Source organism: Ranitomeya imitator, chromosome 1 (assembly GCF_032444005.1).
Source record: "Ranitomeya imitator isolate aRanImi1 chromosome 1, aRanImi1.pri, whole genome shotgun sequence".
Taxonomy (NCBI): Eukaryota; Metazoa; Chordata; class Amphibia; order Anura; family Dendrobatidae; genus Ranitomeya; species Ranitomeya imitator.
In genome coordinates, this window is record NC_091282.1 from 1,108,570,621 (window position 1) to 1,108,597,964 (window position 27,344).

The window sequence follows — 27,344 nt, forward strand, 5'->3', positions numbered from 1 at the left end:
CAGTTTTCCATTCATCTCCTCGCCTGATTCGCACCAGATTATACGCACCACGAAGATCTATCTTGGTGAACCAACTAGCCCCCTTAATCCGAGCAAACAAATCAGATAACAATGGCAAGGGGTACTGAAATTTAACCGTGATCTTATTTAGAAGGCGGTAATCTATACAAGGTCTCAGCGAACCATCCTTCTTGGCTACAAAAAAGAACCCTGCTCCTAATGGTGACGATGACGGGCGAATATGCCCCTTCTCCAGGGATTCCTTCACATAACTGCGCATAGCGGCGTGCTCAGGCACGGATAAATTAAACAGTCGACCTTTTGGGAATTTACTACCAGGAATCAAATTGATAGCACAATCACAATCCCTATGCGGAGGTAGGGCATCGGACTTGGGCTCATCAAATACATCCCGGTAATCAGACAAGAACTCTGGAACCTCAGAAGGGGTGGATGACGAAATTTACAGAAATGGAACATCACCATGTACCCCCTGACAACCCCAGCTGGACACCGACATGGATTTCCAATCTAATACTGGATTATGGGCTTGTAGCCATGGCAACCCCAACACGACCACATCATGCAGATTATGCAACACCAGAAAGCGAATAACCTCCTGATGTGCAGGAGCCATGCACATGGTCAGCTGGGTCCAGTATTGAGGCTTATTCTTGGCCAAAGGCGTGGCATCAATTCCTCTCAATAGAATAGGACACTGCAAGGGCTCTAAGAGAAACCCACAACGCTTAGCAAACTCCAAGTCCATCAAATTCAGGGCAGCGCCTGAATCCACAAATGCCATGACAGAATACGATGACAAAGAACAGATCAAGGTAACGGACAGAAGAAATTTTGACTGTACCGTACCAATGGTGGCAGACCTAGCGAACTGCTTAGTGCGCTTAGGACAATCAGAGATAGCATGAGTGGAATCACCACAGTAGAAACACAGCCCATTCAGACGTCTGTGTTCTTGCCGTTCAACTCTGGTCAAAGTCCTATCGCACTGCATAGGCTCAGGTTTAAGCTCAGGTAATACCGCCAAATGGTGCACAGATTTACACTCACGCAAGCGTCGACCGATCTGAATGGCCAAAGACATAGACTCATTCAAACCAGCAGGCATAGGAAATCCCACCATGACATCCTTAAGGGCTTCAGAGAGACCCTTTCTGAACATAGCTGCCAGCGCAGATTCATTCCATTGAGTGAGCACGGACCACTTTCTAAATTTCTGACAATATACCTCTATCTCATCCTGACCCTGACAAAGAGCCAGCAAATTTTTCTCTGCCTGATCCACTGAATTAGGTTCATCGTACAGCAATCCGAGCGCCAGGAAAAACGCATCGATATTACTCAATGCAGGATCTCCTGGCGCAAGAGAAAATGCCCAGTCCTGAGGGTCGCCGCGCAAAAAAGAAATAACAATCAAAACCTGTTGAACTGGATCACCAGAGGAGCGAGGTTTCAAGGCCAGAAATAATTTACAATTATTTTTGAAACTCAGAAACTTAGTTCTATCTCCAAAAAACAAATCAGGAATAGGAATTCTTGGTTCTAACATAGATTTCTGATCAATAGTTTCTTGAATCTTTTGTACTCTTGCCGAGAGCTGATCCACAAATGAAGACAGACTTCTAATGTCCATCGCTACACCTGTGTACTGAACCACCCAAATGTCTAGGGGAAAAAAAGGCAAAACACAGTGCAAAGAAAAAAAAAATTGTCTCAGAACTTCTTTTTTCCCTCTATTGAGAATCATTAGTACTTTTGGCTTCCTGAACTGTTATGAAAGGCAATTCAGTACCACAATGGACATAGCGGTCAGAGCACATACAGTGATCTGACAATAACCCAAAATCATAGAACGAGCTCTGAGACGTGGGAACTCTGCAGACCGCAATCCCTAATCCTCTCCAAACAACACTAGAGGCAGCCGTGGATTGCGCCTAACTCTGCCTATGCAACTCGGCACAGCCTGAGAAACTAACTAGCCTGAAGATAGAAAATAAGCCTACCTTGCCTCAGAGAAATACCCCAAAGGAAAAGGCAGCCCCCCACATATAATGACTGTGAGTTAAGATGAAAAGACAAACGTAGAGATGAAATAGATTCAGCAAAGTGAGGCCCGACTTTCTTAACAGAGCGAGGATAGAAAAGGTAACTGTGCGGTCTACACAAAACCCTAAAGAAAACCACGCAAAGGGGGCAAAAAGACCCTCCGTACCGAACTAATGGCACGGAGGTACACCCTTTGCGTCCCAGAGCTTCCAGCAACAAAATAGACAAGCTGGACAGAAAAAATAGCAAATAGCAAAGAAGAACTTAGCTATGCAGAGCAGCAGGCCACAGGAATGATCCAGGGAAAAGCACGTCCAACACTGGAACATTGACAGGAAGCCAGGATCAAAGCATTAGGTGGAGTTAAGTAGAGAAGCACCTAACGACCTCACCAGATCACCTGAGGGAGGAAACTCAGAAGCCGCAGTACCACTTCCCTCCACCAACAGAAGCTCACAGAGAGAATCAGCCGAAGTACCACTTGTGACCACAGGAGGGAGCTCTGCCACAGAATTCACAGCACCTTCCTAAAACATCTTCGCTCATCACATACAGATATATACATTTAGCGCATTAGCTATATTCATCGATATACTGTTACTGTAGCTTTCCCAAGTGGTACCTGAGTGCAGCCAAAATTATATTACTTATCAAGTCACTAACATAAGGTTCTTCTTTACAGATTATGATGTTAATCAACGCTGAATTTTAGACCCCCAAAAATAATGGTGCTCTTCATAGGGATTGTGGGCTAATTTTTTGGGTGGATTGTAGAATTTCTCTCCATACTCTTAGGCAACGTTTTACTGTGTATTTGCATTATGGCTATGCTTATAACAACTTGTCCTAGGAGGGAACTGTATAAGCTAAGCTCTGTACATGGCTGTACCCCTGCAGTCCTGTAGACATTGAAAGGAACAGAGGTCGAGCATGCATATCTCCTTTTCATCCAATACAGGTCTTTTCAGAAGCCAATTCCCACCATCAAGTACCCATTTCCGAGATTCCTATGGATAGAATAAAACTTTTGATTCTTTAAATAACTTTTAGAGACTATTCCAGTGAAAACAACCTATCACCTACTATAGGAAAGGTGACAACTTGTTGATGAGTGGGATCTGATCTCTGGGACCTGCCCAGATCAGCAGAATGGAGAGTTTTTATCTCAGTTTTGACTGGAGTGGTAGTACACATGCATGACTACCTCTCCATTCATTCCCAAGAAGACTGCCAAGTGCTGCACTCTTGTTTTTTCAGGAGGCCCACAGAGAATGAACAGAGTGGAGAACGGACATGCACATTGCCAATACATTCTAAGGGGATAAAAGTGTCCAATTGGGGATAAAAATGCCCTATTCTGTTGACTGATACGGCTCCCAGCAGTTATACCCTCACCAATCAATCCATCAATACCTATCCTGAGAATAGGTGATAACGTGTTTTCATAAAAAAGGCTCAGCACCCTTATCCACCCATCATTCCCATACAAATTTTTAATTGCTAGATATTACTGGTTTCCTTTTTAATCCTCATTCAGATGAGGCCTGGTTTGGCACTTCGAGAGGAAGGACATATAGTGGTTAAGGAAAAATCCATATTAAAAGATACACCCTGATGTGGTTGGATGGCATTTGCGCTCTTCGATGAAAAAGTGCTGAGTACCTTATGTTTTTAATGGTTACAGCAATATTAGAGTACTGTACATGTATTCATTAGTCACAGTATACTGATGCAATTATATATACCGGTATATTGGTTTTACCAGACACTCCTTTAAGGCTAAATCTCTGATTTATCAGAAGAGGTCAAAATTAAAATGAAGGACCCTGCACGATAACACGAGTTCTATTGAAGCTGCTCTTCTATTCTGGTCTCTTATTCCATCTGGGGTCAGCTGGGAACCAGTACTATTCTATCCACTTTACTTAACTGCTTGAGGGAGCATGGAGATTGGTAGTTTGGCCAGTACCATCCTGCAGGCAAGTTCCAAATGGTCTTATCCAATATGCAAGCCTCCTTTCCAACCTTACCATTCCTGCTAAAAAGCTTTTAAGATGAAAGCTCTGATCAGGGAAAACATATCACTGAGGGTCTCCCAATGTATCATACCCTGGGCACATAGCAAAGTAGGGTAGCATAAGAGACCTCCTAGATTAAATTTCAAAGAAGTCTCAGAAAAAAGCTTTTTAAAAAAGTTGAAACTGTGCTTATAATTTTATTGTTGTTTTAGGAGATACTTTTACACATCTGAAAAATTATTTAGAATAGCAGGAATATTTAGGAGTTATACTACATAATAATGATGAACAATGACTAATATTGTGTTTATAATTATATTAAACTTTTTGATGATTTTAATGTAGGGTCTCTCACACATCTTCATATGCTTTCTTCCTTGAATTGAGCAGTCTGGATTTAACATGGGCTTGCTATGCAATCTTTGAATAACCTGGATAAATAGTGAAGATGACATATACAGGACTCAACAGGTGCCACTCTGGATCTTCCACAAAATCCCAGTAGGATAAATGTAGCGTACAAGTAGTGGAGATGTTTGAAATTTACAGAGAGCTCTGCTGTGATGGATGGATGCTAACCCTCTAGGTTAATTCCAATAAAATAAGTGCAAAATGTAAAGAAAGTCAAAATGAAGGTGCATAAGATATTCCTGCCTAGCGGCACAGCTCAGGTGGACTCTACAAATTAAGATATGTCTGTAAGTAGACGCAAATGTCATTCTCCACCCAGGGACGCATGACCTTGCCAAAGATGACATTAGCAAGTGGAAAAGTATAAGGAATGACTCAGAGTTCTTAAGCAACTAATTCCAGGACTGAGGCCATAATAAAAATAAAATGAGACTTTTATGTAATACTGAGCAAGCGTTATGATTGGGAACGATGGTGGTTGTATTCCGTGACGTTTGAGCTGAAGGCCATTCCTGGAGTAAGATAGCAGAAATCTTTGTCATTGCTCAGTGCTATGATTTTTACTTTGTTCAGATCCTGCATAAATACTTTCTATAAGGCTTTGTTACTACTTAGTGGTACCCAAGACACATAGTGATAACACATACTGAATAAGTATATGCACCTGCAATCTGCTTAACCCTAAAATAAACTCAAATTATTAAGCCACTTGGAAGAGCCAACAATTTAACCTTGAGGATGCAGGAATTTATTTTCATTGTACATTAATGTGTTCTGACTGCCGTATCGTTATTTTTATCTTTATAATCTTTAACTCTTTCACATCTTGGACACATTTTTTATTACTAGAAAGTAAAGTATGGTAATTATTATTTACAGTCTTTTTTTAGCTATAAACAGGTGAGAATATTATCAGAAACAAGAAAGGTTTTAACTTCTATAATACTGAACGTGCAGATCACTGAACAGCGATGCGTTTGTATTTACCTCATTTTTTACATAGTTTTGTTCTAAAATGTGATCAAAAGAGTGAAAAAGAGAAGTCTTCCATATGTGACCAAGTGATAATTAGTTTATAAAATGGTTTGGAAATTGCAGATGAGCTCAAGCTGATGTTTTCTGGTTGGGAGTTACTTTGTGTGACCATAAACCTTCAGTTCTATAAGTTCACATTGGATGATCAATACAAGCTATCCACATAGAACCTTTATCATCCTGCATTTTGTTCCCTTTAATCTTAATTCCTGAATGTTTTCTGTTGTTTGAATAAACTTGCTATGATAGTGTATAAAATCACTCAGGAAAATTGGTAACACACTAAAAACTGCAACTGATCCTGCTGGTTCCCGAATAGACTAGGGATCTTGACCCCGCAGCTCCCACATGGTTGCTGTGTGAGCTGATATAGCCCTAACCACAGACTAGGTGATGGTAACTTGGACCTATGCTGCCTGAAAGGTCGAGTGCCTCACGTTCCTCCTAAAGAACCAAATGGCAGAGCACAGTACAAATTACCCACAGAAGGGAAGGTGTGTTGAAATAAAAATAGATCACTGAGTAAAACAAACCACAAAATGCAAAATAAAGGATTAAATACATACTGTTCGAGAATATGCCGCCTACTTCTTAAAAAGAAAGACAAGATAGGTGCAGGGTAAAGAACATAAACCACAGAGAGATAAACTCTAGCTGGTAGTTCACAGACTGGCTAGAACTCCAGCAGTATTATTGGACATCTAAATAAGACGATCACCAACAGGAAATACCAGTAGGGGGAAAGTCTATAAATCTGCACACGAAAGGTGATAGGGCAAGTAAATGTATAAATGAACACACCTGTTATCCTAAAAAGACTGAAGGATAACAGAAACTGAACACGCTGAGAAAAGTGTTATCTGCTGTGGCTTGGTGGATAGAGAAGCCGATCACAAAGCATAGTCTCGGGTTCAAACCCAGATGCATGACAAAACTGCTGCGATAAATAATGTACTTTGCAATTGGTTACCAAAAAAATCCCTGATATGTGCCAACAACTAGGTTTCCCTCTGTCTTATTTGCTGGCAACTGACTGGAGCAAAATGTTATCTGTTGGTCTTTGAGGTAATGGAAAAAGGGGGAAATCTTTGCTGCTAGTTATATATCCTCAATAAAAGTTCAATATATGGTGTAAAAATGACAGTATGGTCTATTCTAGATGCATTTTGAGGTTAGCAAACTTCTTCAAGAGAACCACAAACACAGCAATCATTGTGGTTCTCCTCAATAAGTTTATTAACTTCAAAATGCGTCCAAATAAACCGCACTGCCACATTTTTACGGTATACTGGATTTTTATCTTGGGTGTATAACCAGCAGTGCAGATTACCCACATTTCCCATTAATTCAATTGTACATTGCATCTGCCAACCCATGGAGATGCAACATCTCTTTTTTGAAGCCTAACAATAATAGTGTCCCACACAACTATACAAGGTGATCAGTATTGCTTTCCTTTATACACTGGTATATTGGATAAAACTGTATTGCACTTAATGTATCCCTACAGCCTATTCATCTGTTGGTCTTTATATTTATACTTCTGCTCAACCCGCCAATCAAACTGTATACAAGCATAAGAGAAAGTACCGGCGAGCTACTGGACCGGAGCAATTACAACACTGCTGCTTAGTAAAATAAATGACATACCAACACCTATAGTGCTTGCAGAATCCTTATAAGGGCTCATACTTACTTGCGAGAAACTCGGATGAGTCTCGCTAGTCAATAGTGCCGGGTATTAACATGCGAGACTCATCCGAGTTTCTCAGAAGTGAGTTTGAGCCCTAAAGAGGAACCACAGACATAAAAAAGTGGACGGAAAACTACAAAAGCATGAGAATAAAGACATGGACTGATATGTTCAACAATATCTGTGGCCTCCCCTCTAACACTCTCGCACGCCTCCAATCTATTCTAAACTCTGCTGCCCGACTAATCCACCTGTCCCCCCGCTATTCCCCGGCCTCTCCCCTCTGTCAATCCCTTCACTGGCTCCCCATTGCCCAGAGACTCCAGTACAAAACCCTAACCATGACGTACAAAGCCATCCACAACCTGTCTCCTCCATACATCTGTGACCTCGTCTCCCGGTACTTACCTACACGCAACCTCCGATCCTCACAAGATCTCCTACTCTACTCCCCTCTTATCTCCTCTTCCCACAATCGCATACAAGATTTCTCTCGCGTATCACCCCTACTCTCGTATCACCCTACTCTACCACAACATATCAGACTCTCACCTACCATCGAAACCTTCAAAAAGAACCTGAAGACCTACCTCTTCCGACAAGCCTACAACCTGCAGTAACCACCGATCAACCAAACCGCTGCATGACCAGCTCTACCCTCACCTACTGTATCCTCACCCATTCCTTGTAGATTGTGAGAATTCGCGGGCAGGGTCCTCACTCCTCCTGTACGTTATGACTTGTATTGTTTAAGATTATTGTACTTGTTTTTACTATGTATACCCCTCCTCACATGTAAAGCGCCATGGAATAAATGGCGCTATCACAATAAATAATAATAATAATAATAATAATAACAATTTTGGCTAGTTGGGTGTGATGAAGGAAACAAGACCTTGGATTTATTCTGAAAAAGGGTGAATGGCAGGTACGCTTCTGTGGTAATGGGTTAAATCATATAATCCCATCAATAAGTTGCCAGAAAGTAACTCCCAAACTACATATACTTAACCCCTAATTCCCAACACTGGATGTTAACACTGTTATTAAATCAATATATATGGTTCATGGAGAATTTGCAATGACGCGTGATGGAGACAGCTGATCCTCACAACAACCTGGGTGCAGGAAAAAGGGATTAAAAAAGCACATGATGATTTTAATTATATTCAGACAGACAGAAGGAAGATCAAAAAGAAGAAACAGAATATGTCACATCTGAGAGTTCAAAGGATTTCAAGAAAATATTATCTGAATTAATCTACTCTGAGTTCATACACATTTCATTGTTAGGATTCACATATTCTTGTGGAACAATAGCTTGCAATTAAACTTTAATCCTCAGGCATCACTTTCACAGATTGATATCTCTTAATCATTTTTTTCATAATTCAATAATACAAGTGAAGATTTGTAATATATCTTATTAAGAAAAAATCCCACATCTACACTTTCCCCATATTTATTTCCTTCCCCCAAGTTTATGAAATGAAAATTAGAGCTGGATTCACAGATACATGGCAAAATACTGCTGTATAATGTCTACCATATTGGGTGCTGCTAAAGTGAGACAGAAGCAGAGAGATTCAGATATGATGATGCTGCTTTTAGGGAGCTTATAAAACAAATCAGAGATAGATTCAAAGATACACTGCTCAATACTGCTGTATAATGTCTATCATATCAGGTATTGGTGTTAGGCTGCAGTCACACTAACAGTATTTGATCAGTATTTTACATCAGTATTTGTAAGCCAAAACCAGGAGTGGGTGATAAATTCAAAAGTGGTGCATATGTTTCTATTATACTTTTCCTCTAATTGTTCCACTCCTGGTTTTGGCTTACAAATACTGATGTTAAATACTGACCAAAAACTGATAGTGTGACAGCAGCCTTAGAGTGAGATAGAGGCAAAGAGACAAAGATAAGGTGCTGCTGCTTCCAGGGAGCTTACAGTGTAAATTAGAGCTGGATTCACAGATAAACTGCTGTATAATGTCTACCATACTGGGTGCTGCTAAAGTGATACAGAAACAGAGAGACAGATATGATGCTGATGCTTTTAGGGAGCTTATATCGCAAATCAAAGCTGGATTCACAGATACATTGCTAAATACTGTTGTATAACATCTGACATGGTGCTGCTTCTGAGGCTTGTGCCACAGTGAGATAGAAGAGGAGGACCTTCTCTTTTCTCTGTGTGCTGTGTATGGGAGAGATCATGGCAACCAGGTTATAATCACTTTACAGTTGAGCTCAGGGAAAACTGATATCAAGATATTAAATGTTTAGACAGGAAAACTGATAGAAAATGTACAATACACACTATGCATGTGCACGTAGAAAAGTCGCAGAGACACCATCACGTGTTTCTCAACGCAAGCAATAAATAGCCAGGTCTTTCACCGGGAAGGAACAACCATGGGAAGGGCAGCATCCAAAAAGGAAAACCACCTATGCCAAAACATGGTATCCATCCATGTTGTTCCTTCACGGTGAAAGACTTGGCTATTTATTGCTTGCATTGAGAAACATGTGATGGTGTCTCAGCGGCTTTTCTACATGCATTTGCATATTTCCCATAAGGGATGGGGGCAGTGTTCTGGATCACTGCGTTGAGAAACGTGATGGTGTCTCCGCGGTGTTGGATGTTTTGATCTCCCCGAGGTCATTCATCCTTATGTTTATAGTCCTTTTACTAGGCACTGCTCCTAATAGCCAGTTTCCTACTCCACACTGATGAGGGGCAAATACCCCGAAACAGCTGTCTGTGGATGGATACCATGTTTTGGCATAGGTGGTTTTCCTTTTTGGATACTGCCCTTCCCGTGGTTGTTCCTTCCCAGTGAAAGACCTTGCTATTTATTGCTTGCGTTGAGAAACACGTGATGGTGTCTCCGCGGCTTTTCTACATGCATTTGCATATTTCCCATAAGGGATGGGGGCAGTGTTCTGGATCACTGCGTTGAGAAACGTGATGGTGTCTCCGCGGTGTTGGATGTTTTGATCTCCCCGAGGTCATTCATCCTTATGTTTATAGTCCTTTCACTAGGCACTGCTCCTAACAGCCAGTTTCCTACTCCACACTGATGAGGGGCAAATACCCCGAAACAGCTGTCTGTGGATGGATACCATGTTTTGGCATAAATTGTTTTCCTTTTTGGATGCTGCCCTTCCTTTGGTTGTTCCTTCCCGGTGAAAGACCTGGCTATGTATTGCTTGCGTTGAGAAACACGTGATGGTGTCTCCGCGGCTTTTCTACATGCATTTGCATATTAAAACTTATCCTGAAGCCACCTGAAAAATAGCCATTATTTTTGTTTCTACTATTTTTAATAACTTCTATTTCATACAATTGCTGCAAAATTTAGTTATTCTATTATGTGTTTGTCTCTAAAGCAGAATAAATAAGTTGCTAAAGCAACAGAAAATTCTTAATATTATTCTTATTTTCTAACCTGCACTTAAGAAGAAAGTAGTTACAAAATCGTTGGTAACCATGAAAACAAATATGTGCCTACTAGGAGTTATATAATATAATATAGTTCTTGGTGGAGAGCATCTTAAACAGAGGAGTTGGCTTGTTTCTCTGTAATAATAGGAATAATCCAAGCTTACAAAATAATATAAAAATAAATATTGTGTTTTATAGTTGAGCAGTTGGAACTCTTATGTTATTCAGATTCACCCTATTCTGCTCTATTAGGGTCGATTCACATATTGCATTTTTTTGCTCTAGAATTTCATCTCAGAATCCTCCCAGGAATTTTCCACCAAAGTACGGAACAAAACCGCGATCTCACTACTTTAAAAATATTGCCGCAGATTACAGGTGTGCAAAAAAATTCAAAGGCTATGGACACATTGATTTTTTTTTACTTAAATGCTTGTGTTTTTTTACTACAAATAATTTCTGACATTGGTTTTCATTACTAATGTTGCAACATTTGACTTTTACAGGCTCCTTTTGTCTCGTTACACATTGAAGGCTGCTGAATGAGTTGATCAAGAATTTTTCAGCTCATTCTGAAGTCAATTTCATATGTCCATTATTTAGGGTTCGTGCCCAAATCACAATATCTGGTTTGATTGGCACAGCTCCTGACCTGAACTAAACTAGAGCATAACTTAAAGGTATTCTGTCACAAGATTTTGCCACTTAATCTAAGGGCGGTATAATGTAGAAAAAGAGATTCCAGCAATGTGTCATTTACTGGGCTGCTTGCTCTAGTTTTGAAAAAAATCACAGGTTTCATCATATTCCGAAAAATTCCCACGCTAGAGTTCATATGAGTTTATGCCACCAGGGGGCGCATCACCACAAGTCTATGAAGCCAAGTTCCCCTGCATTCCATTCATTCCCCAGTTTTTACAGCCAGGGGCAGCTGCATTAGCAGGCTCCTGGTTGTAAAATTATTTAACCCCTTCAGATGGATTTACATCGAGGGACATGACTGTACGGGTGACAGGTATGAAATATATTGTTGATTTTTTATTTTCCCTTTTTTTCAGATGACAAGAGTCATCAGTTGGATTGACAGTAAAATAAAGATGTTAAAACCCTATGTGTATTTATTTCATTTAAATACTTTATTCATAATGTGTGTTTTTTTTAACCCTTTATTACTATTGGATTAATAATGGATAGGTGTCTTATTGACATCTCTCTATTTTTAACCAGGCTTAATGTTACCTAACATTAGCAGGGTGACATTAACCCTTTATTACCCCATAACCCACCGCTACTCGGGAGTGGGAAGAGAGTGGCTAAGTGCCAGAATAGGCACATCTTACTTTTCTGGGGTGGCTAGGGGCAGATGTTTTTAGCCAAGGGGGGCCAATAACCATGGTCCCTCTCTAGGCTATTAATATCTGCCCTCAGTCACTGGCTTTCCCACTCTGGAGGAGAAAATTGCACGGGAGCCCACACCAGGTTTTTCCATGATTTAACCCTTTATATTAACACCTAGAGCTCACAAAATTTGCACAAAGACACTTCTAACATTAGTAGTTTGGAATATGTAAAAAATAAGGGATATGAAATGGTTTACTGTATGTAAACCATGTCTCACATCCTGTCGAGTTTGATAAGGACATAGCAAATTATTGTGCACGCTTACCAGGACACCATTATAGACACTGCAGTAGACTCTAATGGTATAACTTCCCACCTCTGCTTGCTGTCTCATCTGCTGCAGTAGACTCTAATGGTATAACTTCCCACCTCTGCTTGCTGTCTCATCTGCTGCAAAATACTCTAATGGTATAACTTCCCACCTTTGCTTGCTGTCTCATCTGCTGCAATGGGCTCTAATGGAATAACTTCCCACCTCTGCTTGCTGTCTCATCTGCTGAAATAGACTCTAATGGTATAACTTCCCACCTCTGCTTGCTGTCTCATCTGCTGCAAAAGACTCTAATGGTATAACTTCCCACCTTTCCTTGCTGTCTCATCTGCTGCAATGGGCTCTAATGGAATAACTTCCCACCTCTGCTTGCTGTCTCATCTGCTGCAATAGACTCTAATGGTATAACTTCCCACCTCTGCTTGCTGTCTCATCTGCTGCAAAATACTCTAATGGTATAACTTCCCACCTTTGCTTGCTGTCTCATCTGCTGCAATGGGCTCTAATGGAATAACTTCCCACCTCTGCTTGCTGTCTCATCTGCTGCAATAGACTCTAATGGTATAACTTCCCACCTCTGCTTGCTGTCTCATCTGCTGCAATAGACTCTAATGGTATAACTTCCCACCTCTGCTTGCTGTCTCATCTGCTGCAATAGACTCTAATGGAATAACTTCCCACCTCTGCTTGCTGTCTCATCTGCTGCAATAGACTCTAATGGTATAACTTCCCACCTCTGCCTGCTGTCTGTCATCTGCTGCTTTGCCATCTAGAAACATAATTTAATGTGTTTGCTAATTCATTGGTATAATTCATTTGGTGCATTGTACTTAAAACTCACTGTTGCATATCCATGACTGGGATCAGTGTAGATCTTATCTGGTGGAAGGTGTTAAAATAGATGTTACCAGGCTGAGTGTCTTTGATCATCTAAAAAAAAAAAAAAAAACCCTGGCGTGCTGGCCCCAGCTGCCAAATTATCCTCAGCCAGTTCCCACAATCCATCTCTTCTGACCCAGCAGTCTGGACTATAAATTTAGAAACATCCTTAGGGGTGCACGCATGTGGGGGTGCACGCAAGCATTCCATAGCAGTTAGTCAGGGCAGGAGTCAGGTAAGCCACACTCTGCTCTCCCTTCCATCCATGTGCTTTATTCCTATCCTCCTTTGCAATCCACATTCACCACCCAATCCCCCTCCATCACAACTCATATACATCAGCCCCTCTATATTTCCCTCTCCCATGTACAGCTCCCATGCACTTCTCACCTTCCTGAAAAACCTCAGTCCATCTTGCCCAAACACACTGCACAAAATAACTTCATACAATTCCAAAAACTACTTGCTTTTTATCTTCCTACTCCTACTGATTTCAGGGGACATCTCCCCCAACCCCGGTCCACCATCCTCAACCCCTACCCTACCTCACATCGAAACCTTAATAATCTTACTAATATTAATTGCACTCCTTCATCTCCTCCTTCTTTTAATTGTGCCCTTTGGAATCCACGGTCTGTATGCAACAAGCTTCCTTTCCTACACAATTACTTTCTGAAAACTCTCTGAAACTGATGGCCCTCACGGAAACCTGGATTCAGAATTCTGACACTGTCTCTCCTGCTGCCATTTTCCATGGTGGCTTACAATTCTCCCATTCCCCGAGACCCACAAACAGACCTGGTGGTGGAGTCGGCATACTCCTGTCCCCACAATGCACTTTCCAGGTCATCCCCCCAGTTCCCTCACTCTCATTCCCTTCTTTTGAAGTCCACACCATCAGGCTCTCTCGTCCCCTCTCCCTCAGAGTAGCGGTTATATACCGGCCCCCAGGCTCACCCACCCACTTCCTGGAACATTTCTCTGCCTGGCTGCCGCACTTCATGTCCTCAGAACTACCAACCCTTATCCTGGGAGACTTCAACATCCCCATTAACAGCCCCACTTCCACATCTGCATCTCAGCTTCTATTGCTAGCCACTTCTCTAGGCCTCTCACAGCTCTCAACCTCTGAAACACACAAAGACGGTATCACCCTGGACCTGGTTTTCGCCTGGCTCTGCTCAATCTCCTACCTAGATAACTCATCGCTTCCCCTCTCTGACCACAACATTCTCTCCTTCACACTCACAAATCCTCCCTCACCCCAGCACCCTCCTACCATTCAGTCAGAAATCTACAAGCCATTAACCCTCATACACTTTCAGACTCCCTTCGCTCATCATTGTCCCCAATCTCTTTTTTTTCCTGTCCTGATCTGGCTGTAAATCACTTCAATGACACTCTTTGAAGCACCCTTGACCAAGTAGCTCCCCTCACCCTCAGAACCTCCAAACACAGAGTGAAAGAGCCCTGGCTTACATCACAAACCCGATTTCTCCAGCGATGCTCTAGGTGTGCTGAACGCTTATGGAGGAAAACACGCACACCAGAAGACTTCATACACTTCAAATTTATGTTAAGGACCTATAACTCTGCCCTTCACCTCGCCAAACAGACCTACTTCACCACCCAGATCGCCACACTATCCAACAACCCCAAGAAACTTTTTGACACCTTTCACTCCCTCCTCAGGCCAAAAGCACAAGCCCCTATCACAAACATTTGTGCTGATGACCTGGCCTCCCACTTTATAGAGAAAATAGATAACATCTATCAGGAAATCCACTCCCAATCACCAAGTTCAGTGACTCCCGTCCCTCCCTGCATTTCCCCTGGCTCACTCTCCACATTTGATCCCATCACAGAAGAAATCTCCAAGCTCCTCTCCTCTTCTCGTCCGACTACTTGCACTACTGACCCCATTCCCTCACACCTCCTCCAGTCTCTCTCTCCAGTCGCCACAACCTAACTACAATCTTTAATCTCTCCCTCTCCTCTGGCATTTTCACCTCCTCCTTCACACACTATCATTATTCCATTACTAAAGAAACACACCCTCGACCCATCTTGCACAAACAACTACAGACCAGTCTCCAATCTCCCCATCATCTCTAAACTCTTGGAGCGCCTCATATACTCCTGCCTTACCCGTTACCTCTCCACTCTCTCCCTCCTAGACCCTTCACAGTCCAGTTTCCGCCCCCTACATTCGACAGAAACTGCACTCATCAAAGTGACCAATGACCTTCTGACAGCAAAACGTAATGGTGACCACTCTCTGCTAATTCTTCTCGACCTTTCTGCAGCTTTCGACACTGTTGACCACCCTCTCCTACTCTCTAGGCTCCAGTCACTAGGCATTAAGGACACTGCTCTCTCCTGGTTCTCCTCGTATCTTTCTGACCGCTCCTTCAGTGTTCTGTTCTCTGGCTCCACTTCATCTCCTCTTCCTCTCACTGCCGGGGTACCTCAGGGCTCAGTCCTTGGCCCCCTTCTCTTCTCTCTCTACACGGCCCCAATTGGACAGACCATCAGCAGATTTGGCTTTCAGTACCATTTTTATGCTGATGACACACAACTATACACATCATCCTCTGACCTTACCCCCGCTGTACTACAGAACGCCACTGACTGTCTGTCTGCAGTCTCAAACATCATGTCTGCTCTCTATCTGAAACTCAACCTCTCCAAAACTGAACTTCTTCTGCTCCCGCCATCTACTAACCTCCCTAAATCTGACATTTCCCTCTCTGCGTGTGGCACCATAATAACACCCCGGTGGCAAGCGCGCTGCTGGGTGTTATGTTTGACTCTGATCTCTCCTTCACCTCCCATATACAATCTCTTACACGCTCGTGCCGCTTACAGCTAAAGAACATCTCTAGAATCCGCCCTTTTCTCACCATGGAAACAATAAAAACCCTCACTGTCGCCCTGATCCACCCCTGCTTGGACTACTGTAACACTCTATTAATTGGGTTCCCCCTCACTCGACTTTCCCCTCTCCAGTCCATCCTCAGTGCAGCAGCCAGGGTCGTCCATCTGGCTAATCGTTACTCAGATGCATCCGCTCTTCGCCAGTCATTACACTGGCTCTCCACAGTGTGGCACCCCCATACATCTCCTCCCTCATTACTGTCTATCGGCCTAGCCGACCGCTGCTCTCTGCAAATGACTTTCGGCTAACCTCTGCACTAATCCGTACCTCCCACTCCCGACTCCAAGACTTCTCCCTTGCTGCGCCAATCCTCTGGAATGCTCTACCCCAAGATATTAGGACCACCCACAATTTGCATAGTTTTAGGCGCTCGCTCAAAACACATTTGTTCAGAGCGGCCTATCACATTCAGTAATCAAAGTCATTTTATGTTTGGGTGTGTTTAGCCCATTCACTATCTCCATCTATCCCCCAGCCCCTGAAGATGGCTGGACCATCATTGTAAATACATCATTGTAAATACACACCTGTACTTTGTATCTCCCCCACCTCATTGTAGATTGTAAGCTCTCACGAGCAGTGTGGTATTTCGCTTTAATTATTGTATTGTTAACGTTGTTACTTATGAGTCATGACTGTTGTGTTTGAAACTATTAAACTGTAAAGCGCTGCGGAAAATGTTGGTGCTATATAAAGATTATTATTATTATATCGATTGTTATTGCTCGCACTCACCAGGACATCATTATATGGATTATTATTGTCCGCACTCACCAGGACACCATTATATTGATAATTATTGTTCGCACTCACCTGGACACTATTATATTATTATTGTTCACACTTACCAGGACATCATTATATTGATTATTATTGTGCGTGCTTACCAGGACACCATTATATCGATTATTATTGTGCGCGCTTACCAGGACACCATTATATCGATTATTAATGCTCGCACTCACCAGGACATCATTATATGGATTATTATTGTTCGCACTCAACTGGACATCATTATATCGATTATTATTGCTTGCACTCCCCAGGACGCCATTATATTGATTATTATTATGCGAGCTTACCAGGACACCATTATATTGATTATTATTGCTCGCACTCACCAGGACTTCATTATATCGATTATTATTGCTTGCACTCACCAGGACATCATTATATCGGTTATTATTGCGCAAACTCACCATGACATCATTATATCGATTATTAATGCGCGCACTCACCAGGACAACATTATATCGATTATTATTATGCGCTCTTATAGGACACCATTATATCGATTATTATTGCTTGCACTCACCAGGACATCATTGTATGGATTATTATTGTTCGCACTCACCAGGACATCATTATATCGATCATTGCTTGCACGAACCAGGACATCATTATATCGATTATTATTGCTCGCACTCAACAGGACATCATTATACTGATTATTATTGCGTGCACTCACCAGGACATCATTATATCGATTATTATTGTGCACGCTCACCAGGACATCATTATACTGATTATTATTGCGCGCACTCACCAGGACACCATTAGATCGATTATTATTGTGCGCACTCACCAGGACATCATTATATCGATTATTATTGCTCGCACTCACCAGGACATCATTATACTGATTATTATTGCGTGCACTCACCAGGACATCATTATATCGATTATTATTGTGCACGCTCACCAGGACATCATTATACTGATTATTATTGCGCGCACTCACCAGGACACCATTATATCGATTATTATTGTGCGCACTCACCAGGACACCATTATATCGATTATTATTGCTTGCACTCACCAGGACATCATTGTATGGATTATTATTGTTCGCACTCACCAGGACATCATTATATCGATCATTGCTTGCACGAACCAGGACATCATTATATCGATTATTATTGCTCGCACTCACCAGGACATCATTATACTGATTATTATTGCGTGCACTCACCAGGACATCATTATATCGATTATTATTGTGCACGCTCACCAGGACATCATTATACTAATTATTATTGCGCGCACTCACCAGGACACCATTAGATCGATTATTATTGTGCGCACTCACCAGGACATCATTATATCGATTATTATTGCTCGCACTCACCAGGACATCATTATACTGATTATTATTGCGTGCACTCACCAGGACATCATTATATCGATTATTATTGTGCACGCTCACCAGGACACCATTATACTGATTATTATTGCGTGCACTCACCAGGACATCATTATATCGATTATTATTGTGCACGCTCACCAGGACATCATTATACTGATTATTATTGCGCGCACTCACCAGGACACCATTAGATCGATTATTATTGTGCGCACTCACCAGGACATCATTATATCGATTATTATTGCTCGCACTCACCAGGACATCATTATACTGATTATTATTGTGCACGCTCACCAGGACATCATTATATCGATTATTATTGTGCACGCTCACCAGGACATCATTATACTGATTATTATTGCGCGCACTCACCAGGACACCATTATATCGATTATTATTGTGCGCACTCACCAGGACACCATTATATCGATTATTATTGTGCGCACTCACAAGGACACCATTAGATCGATTATTATTGTGCGCACTCACAAAGACACCATTATATCGATTATTATTGTGCGCACTCACAAGGACACCATTATATCGATTATTATTGTGCGCACTCACCAGGACACCATTATATCGATTATTAATGTTTGCGCTCACCAGGACACCATTATATCGATTATTAATGTTTGCGCTCACCAGGACACCATTATATCGATTATTAATGTTTGCGCTCACCAGGACACCATTATAAGGATTTCATTAAAGTAGTGATGAAATATTGGCAAACTACTGTACGTGTAGACAAAACACTTGTCTCAATATGAAGGTGTCGGTAGAGGTGTAGACTCCTGGCAGAGCGCTAGACTGTCATACACCAAGTATTGTAACATTCTCCATTGGGTCTATTAGTGTTCTAGTCTAGCAGAGGTGTGCACGGAAAATATATCACTGTGGATGCCTTGTAAGTCAGGAATCAAACTTGATTCAATGGTGATTTCACAAACAACAACTTGGATTGTTTCACCATTCTTCCCTGTAAAATGATGACCCGGCCACTGGCTGTGAATGAACCTGCATAGTGTCGTGCTGCAGCTCAGCCATTGGCCAGGACGTCCATTGTGCAGAGAAAGTTTTGGAAGAATCACAGCATTTTTCATGATTCTTTAGTCTAAGAACTGGTGAATATTAGGAATATGTCAACACATTGTAAATTGTGAATCACTTTTAATTCAACAGTTTTGTTAAGATGCACCCCCTGTACTGCTGTATTTCCTCTTATGACATAAATCACATTTTTTTTCTCCTTACTGAGATACTGTAGCATGAATTGTACTCTAGTTTTCTATTCTGTCATTTTATAGCTACCTCTGAATTTCTGAAGGTAACAACCGCTAATAGCAGTCATTAAGGTTTTTCAGCCATTTTTCTAAGGTGACTGAATTCGTAAAATTATGAATTATCTTGGTGAACTACAGGCCCCAGACTCTTCTACTTGATTTTATGTTACTGTATTTTGAGAAATTTTAAGTTCTGGTTTGCAAATTGTATCTTCAGAGAGGAAGAGGCTAGAACTCTAGTGCCACTTATAGGTAGTAGCAATCCTAACAGTCAACCGTTTAATCCCTTTTTGACATTGGGCGTATAGTACGCCGTGTCGGACACCCTCCCTTTGATGCGGGCTCCGGCGGTGAGCCCCCCCAAATTTACCTGATTGCTAAACGGCGTAACAAGAAAAAAGTCAAGTAGCCAGAATTAAGTTTTTTTGGTCACCACAACATTGAACTAAAATGCAATGCAACGGGCAATAAAAAGATCCTATCTGCATCAAAATGGTATCTTTAAAAAAAGACGCTACAGGTATCAGAAAATGGTGCAATTTTTTTTTTTTTTTACAAACTTAGGAATTTTTTTTCACCACTTAGATAAAAAAGAACCTAGACATGTTTCATGTCTATGAACTCAAAATGACCTGGAAAACATAATGGCAGGTCAGTTTTAGTATTCAGTGAGCATAGCAAAAAAGCAAAACAAAAAACAATTGTGGAATTGCACTTTTTTTCACTGTTTTCCACGATATGGTGGTAAATCCAATGGTGTCGTTCAAAAGTGCAACTTGTCCTGCAAAAAACAAGCCCTAACAAGGCCATTTTGACTAAAAAATAAAAAAGTTATGGCTCTGGGAAGAAGGAGAGCAAAAAAACAAAAACGAAAATTCCTCCGAGGGTTAAGGGGTTAATGAGTCTTGTCAAATGACTTAGGATAAAATCTAAGTCCTGGTGTTAAATTCATAATTAAAAAAGCCCTCCTGCCATCAAAGTTTTTATCCTCTTAATATATTGTAGTCATCATATTATACAGCACTATGTACTTACAACTGATCATTTTGCCTTTCTACCCAGCTAGTTATTCTCTTTTCTATGACATCACATGATTAAAAACTCACTGGGTAAATTCTTCTAAGCCCTATGTAGAAAACAGGAAGTTTATTTTTCCTGCATGAATTATCACTGCAAAAATCCCTGGCAGTGAGAGAAGTGGAGCAGGTGGGAGAGGAGCAAAGCAGCTGGGAGAGGAGCAGCTAGGAGAGGAGCAGAGCAACTGGGAGAGGAGCAGCTAGGAGAGGAGCGAGCAACTGGGAGAGGAGCAGAGCAGCTGGGATGGGAGAGGAGCAGCTAAGAGAGGAGAGGAACAGCTGGGAGAGGAGTGGAGCAGCTGGGAGAGGAGTAGAGCAGCTCAAAGAGGAGTAGAGCAGCTGGAAGAGGAGTGGAGCAGCTGGGAGTGGAGTGGAGCAGCTGGGAGTGGAGTGGAGCAGCTGGGAGTGGAGTGGAGCAGCTGGGAGAGTAGTGGAGCAGCTCGGAGAGGAGTGGAGCAGCTGGGAGGGGAGTAGAGAAGCTGGGAGGGGAGTAGAAAAGCTGGGAGGGGAGCAGAGAAGCTGGGAGAGGAGCAGAGCAGCTGGCAAGGGAGCGGAGCAGCTAGGAGAGGAGTGGAGCAGCTAGGAGGGGAGTGGTGCGGCTGGGAGATGGGTGGAACAGCTGAGAGGGGAGCAGAGCAGCTTGGAGAGGAGTGGAGCAGCTGGGAGGGGAGTGGAGCAGCTGGGAAAGGAGCGGAGCAGCTGGGAGAGGAGTGGAGCAGCTGGGAGGGGAGTGGAGCAGCTGGGAGGGGAGTGGAGCAGGTGGGAGAGGAGTGGAGCAGCTGGGAGGGGAGCGGAGCAGCTGGGAGGGGAGCGGAGCAGTTGGGAGGGGAGCGAAGCAGCTGGGAGAGGAGTGGAGCAGCTGGGAGGGGAGCAGAGCAGCTGGGAGAGGACTGGAGCAGCTGGGAGGGGAGTGGAGCAGCTGGGAGGGGAGTGGAGCAGGTGGGAGAGGAACGGAGCAGCAGAGTCAGGAGTTGAAGAGGAGAATAAATCATGCAGGTAAAATACATTTCCTGTTTCTATATAGAGCTTAGAAAGATTCAGCTAGTCTGTTTTTAATCATGTGATGTCATAGATCTAATGGAAAAGAGAAGAATTAGATGGGTAAAAATGCAAAATGAGCAATTGTAAGTACACAGTGCTGTATAATATGATGGCTGCAATATATTAAGAGGGTAAAAACTTTGAAGGAAGTGCTTCTAGGAAATTCAAGATAAACGGAGCTAATTTCAGATGTCATCTTAGTACAGTAACTCTCCTACAGAAAAGACCTGTGTGAGTGCAGACCGTCTCACTCACCACCAGATTTCCTATTCGGCACAGTTTCTGTTCTGTGTAATAAAATCCCTCAGTGAGAAGCTACTCTACTTTTAAAGAGAACTTGGCGGGGCCTTTTTTCGGTCCAATGGGCGGTGTTTTCGGTTCTTTTATTCACCCCTTCCTTTCCCGCTGGCCGCACGCAGGCCACAATATTGTCTTGAAGTTGATTCGCTTTCCTCCGTAGAGCACGCGCAGTATGCTTTGCCCAACTGCGGGCAAAGCCGAAAAGCATTAGTGCGTATGCGCCGCCACACTATGTCCCGGAACACAGCAAAATACTTCCGGGACATAGTGCGAAGGCGCATGCGCACTAATGGTTTTTGGCTTTGCCCGCAGTTGGGCAAAGCATACTGTGCGTGCGCAAGGCAAGATTGCCTTGCACACGCGTGCTCTACGGAGGAAAGCGAATCAACTTCAAGACAATATTGAGGCCAGCGGGAAAGGAAGGGGTGAATAAAAGATCCGAAAACGCCGCCCATCGGACCGAAAAAAAGGGCCCGCCAAATTCAGGTGACAGGTTCCCTTTAAGCTTCATTGAGCTGATTTTTCAGTGAGTGCAGAGATTGTGAACAGTCACAGACTACAGTATCCAGCATCAGGGCGACCGAGCTCGAGAGGGAATATGCAGGAAGAAACATTTTTCTCTACCAAAATACACAAATAAGTTTGTTATATTTAAATACACTATTATTTTATGGAAAAAATATATATATGGTAATACATACAGTAGATATTTTATATGAAACTCGCCAATAACTTGGGTCTTGCTTTTGTGACTTAAATTCTTTCATTGGGGAACAACTAAGCGACCACGGACCACCTTAAAAGGCGCCTTTAAATAACTTAAGATTTCCATATCTTGATGAAGCCTACGTCAACTTTCTTAATATGCCATAATAGATCATATGGAATACGGTAATATAATGCATACGAGTCCCTACTTAATGAAAGCAAAGTATCACAGCTAGAAGTGCTGGATATTTATTAACCTGCAGTTTGAGGTCACGAAGTATGCTGGTACCTGTAGTTCAACAACTGAACCGAACCTATTTGTGGAGGAAGTAACTAAGACTTATGATCTTTACATATCAATGTCCCTTGAAGCTTCAGTGATCGCTGGTTGTGTGTTACTCTGAACTGTGAAGGATTTCCGTGATCTAAGAGGCAGCGTCACACTTGTCACTTGGCCGCTGGGAAATTGAATATGAGCGACACAAATTTACATTTGATTTGATCTGAAACGTTCATTTTGCCGTCTGTCAACAATGTCCATCTACGCGCCCTGATGTCATCAGGAATACTCAGCGGTGGCCGGTTACAACGGTTAAGGGCAGAAAATGGAATGTGCTGAAGCAGCAGTGATAAAGTGCATGTTCTTCATGGACCCATGGCTGACAGACTAATGGGAGTTATGGCAGCCAGGAACCGTTGAGAAATGACAGCGTTCTCTCCCTTTCTCTACCGCGGTACCCTGAATGGAGGTAAATTACAGCCTTCAATGTCTGTGGAGACAACATATTCCTATGGAATCCCAGGCTCGTTCTCCATGCTCCCAAGTGTAATGAAGCCATCTGCCAAGTCATTCTGCACTATTATCAGAGGAATGATAAGAGCTGGATTACAAATATGTCACCAGGACAAACAGTTCATGGAGATCATATCTACTGCCAAGTTACAGAACACAGCTTTCCAACATTCCTGAATGGCAATATATGCAGTGATTTCCCCTGACCTTATGGTAGCTGCTATTCACATCTCAGGGCAGGTTGGGTGACATCAGTAAAAGTTGTGATGGAGATCACATTGGATGATACAAATCTCACCTGGTGATCAAAGTTTACTGCTCAGTCCCACTCTCTAGGGTCATTACAGGACATAATTAAGTTTACTAAACCCTTCTCAATGCCTAAAAGTTTCTCAGTGAGGAGAGGGTTAAGGGTCTGGGTAACCTGGCTCCTTGGTGTCCTGAGGAAACCATTAATACATCCAGAGTTTTAGGCAATGCTCCTTACTAAGTAACTGCATCATAAGACACATTTCTTAAGATAAATTAGAAAAATTCCTAATATCATAAAACAACATTCCGACACTCAGTCCACTGTCAGATTATGTACTAGTATTTATTGTATATGTTTGATCTATTATATAATACTTTATTACTGGAGTAAGACAATCATAACATGCCAATATATATATAGTGTTACATTATATGTAAAACAGCATATATATACACACACACAATAATGTAAAGCAGCATAAAATATACTTAAAGTTCGTATGTCCGATATATACAGTTAGTGTATATATATATACTCACATATATATATACTCACATATATACACGCACACTATCATGTAATAATACATATGCACGCACAATCATATAATATAAGACTGCATGACCGATATACATAAGTATATGGGGGTCTGATAATATATACATGTATATCTATTATATACATGTGTATATATATATATATAAAATATATATAAAATGAGGAAGCAGCACACATTCCTTTCCTGGAAAAAAAAGCCTTGAAGAAGGCTCACACATTATGTCACATGTTATGTCACACAAATGGGCTATTACAAGTTTTTTTGCACTAAAGTAATGGGTGTGCTGCTTCCTCATTTTTCTATTATAAGGACTGGTATGTACCTATGAAGCTTTGGACCCAGCTGGAGATTTTGATGTATCTCCCTTTTTTTGTGTATATATATATATATATATATATATATATATATATATATACACACACATATATATATATATACACACACACACACACAATTGTGTAATATATGTCCATTTAAGTGATTTGATATATGTATATACAATATATATATACACAAACACATAATTATATACGTATATGTCACTTATATGGACATATTGTACTTGGCTGTGAGCATATGTAACACTTCTAATTATGTAAAGCAGTCTAAAATAAACTTTGAGTTTGGATTTCTGCTATATATATATATATATATATATATATATATATATATATAATATACTCCCTGAGCCTGCATGCCTTCCTGTCCTCCTATCATCCGCCACTTCTTATTATTGCCTTTAACAGAAGATGAAGGTCAGGGGTCAGGCTGTGCCTCTGACCCTTGATAACTTTTGTTGCTGGCTGGTAACCTCCACATTGCAGAGGGACAGAGGCTCATCAGCATCTTAGCTGCTACTTAGCCTTCATTTCACTGACAATCTACACAAGTGCTGAGATAACCAAGATTAGAAAGTTCCTGCTTGAAAGGAAGAAGCCATCAGAGAACTCTAGAGAGCTATCTAAGGGAATTTGAGAGCACCTCAGCCAGGATTCAGCCAGGAGGGTCTCAGCCAGGATTCAGCCAGGAGGGTCTCAGCCAGGATTCAGCCAGCAGGGTCTCAGCCAGGATTCAGCCAGGAGGGTCTCAGCCAGGATTCAGCCAGGAGGGTCTCAGCCGGGATTCAGCCAGGAGGGTCTCAGCCGGGATTCAGCCAGGAGGGTCTCAGCCAGGATTCAGCCAGGAGGGTCTCAGCCAGGATTCAGCCAGGAGGGTCTCAGCCAGGATTCAGCCAGGAGGGTCTCAGCCAGGATTCAGCCAGGAGGGTCTCAGCCAGGATTCAGCCAGGAGGGTCTCAGCCAGGATTCAGCCAGGAGGGTCTCAGCCAGGATTTCAGCTAAATTCTGCCCAGTATTACTTGGAGAACTTCTGTGAGTGAGGGAAGGTGAGAGCCTGCCCTATAGCACAGGGGTCTAGGAATCAATAGAAGGTCAGCACCTACCTGCATTTCTCAGCTTTCTGTTCCTGAGCACCGATAAGATGACCAGGAGGTTCCCCAAAATATCAATTACGATGGTGAAGATGAGTATGGCAGCCAGAGCTGTGGCCACCCAGGGAGGACGATCCAACACCAGCTCCTTGGGAATTTGCAATGACCCGTTCCATGCACTTACATTTAATAGCATTTTCCTCGTATTTCCTTCCTTTATTCAGGTTTGGGTTGAACGTGTCCAGCAGACAGTCTGAGGAGTGATGGTCAGAGGGCTTTAGGTCATCTCATGCCCAGTGTATGAGGAAAGCTCTCGCACCAGGCTGGTACAGAAGTCATCCTTAGCTTGGCTGCCAAGTTTGGAGTTTGCCTGTGCATGTGTCAGGGACGATACTTTTATAGCATCCTCTGTCCTCTCCTCTGCTGCTCAATCAGCTGCAGGCGACACCTAGTGTTCTGCCAGAGCAGCACAGCACAGGCCATGGCGGAGGAGCGTGAGCGACACCTTGTGGTGGAACAGAGAACTGCGCGCTGCTTCATGTCACGCTGCCTCTTCACGGAATAAACTCATTACTGTTCTTGTGTGCTGCCAGAAATACTCTCGTCCACTTTGCTTTTTACATTCAACAAACTAGAAAAAATGGATTTAAAACAATATTTACATTAAAGCCCTGCTTGAAACAGCTTAATCAATTAGTCATTAAATGAGTAAAAATGTATCTACTATATAATTGTCTAAGGGTCACTTCCGTCTGTCCTTCTGTCTGTCTGTCACAGATATTCATTGGTCGCGGCCTCTGTCTGTCAAGGAAATCCAAGTCGCTGATTGGTCGCAGAAAAAAAGCCACGACCAATCATCGACGGGCACAGTCCTTACTCCCCGCAGTCACTGCCCGGCGCCCGCATACTCCTCTCCAGCCACCGCTAACACAGGGTTAATGCTGGCGGTAACGGACTGCGTTATGCCGCTGGTAACGCACTCCGTTACCGCCGCTATTAACCTTGTGTGACCTCAACTTCTTACTATTGATGCTGCCTATGCGGCATCAAGAGTAAAAAATCTAATGTTAAAAATAATAAAAAAACCAAAAACCTGCTATACTCACCCTCCGTTGTCCACCGAGCCGCTCGCGGCTGCCGCCATCTTCCGTTCCTGGACCGCTAAGTCATCTGCGTAATTTCGCAATGCATCCTGGGAACGGAAGATGGCGGCAGCCGCACGCTCATCGCCTGCGCCAGATCCAAAGGTGAGTATGTTTATTTTTTATTTTGTAACCTGTGACATACGTGGCTGGGCAATATACTACGTCGCTGTGCAATAAACTATGTGGCTCTGTGCTGTATACTACGTAACTGGGCAATATACTACGTGGCTCTGTGCTGTATACTACGTGGCTGGGCAATATACTACGTGGCTCTGTGCTGTATACTACGTGGCTGGGCAATATACTACGTGACTGTGCAATATACTACGTGGCTCTGTGCTGTATACTACGTAGCTGGGCAATATACTACGTGACTGTGCAATATACTACGTGGCTCTGTGCTGTATACTACGTGGCTGGGCAATATACTACGTGACTGTG

The 27,344-nt window shown here is 42.4% G+C and overlaps 1 protein-coding gene across 1 annotated transcript in view; it reads right to left on the minus strand.

The window, feature by feature from the left end:
• The window catches only part of MTNR1A (melatonin receptor 1A), a 302,510-nt gene extending 276,380 nt beyond the window's left edge, over window positions 1-26,130 (minus strand). Inside the window, exon 1 of the mRNA XM_069744369.1 lies at window positions 25,771-26,130. Coding sequence (XP_069600470.1) covers window positions 25,771-25,954 — 184 coding nt within the window. The 5' untranslated portion in view covers window positions 25,955-26,130. The remainder of the gene's footprint in view (window positions 1-25,770) is intronic.
• Between the last annotated feature and the right edge of the window lie 1,214 nt (window positions 26,131-27,344).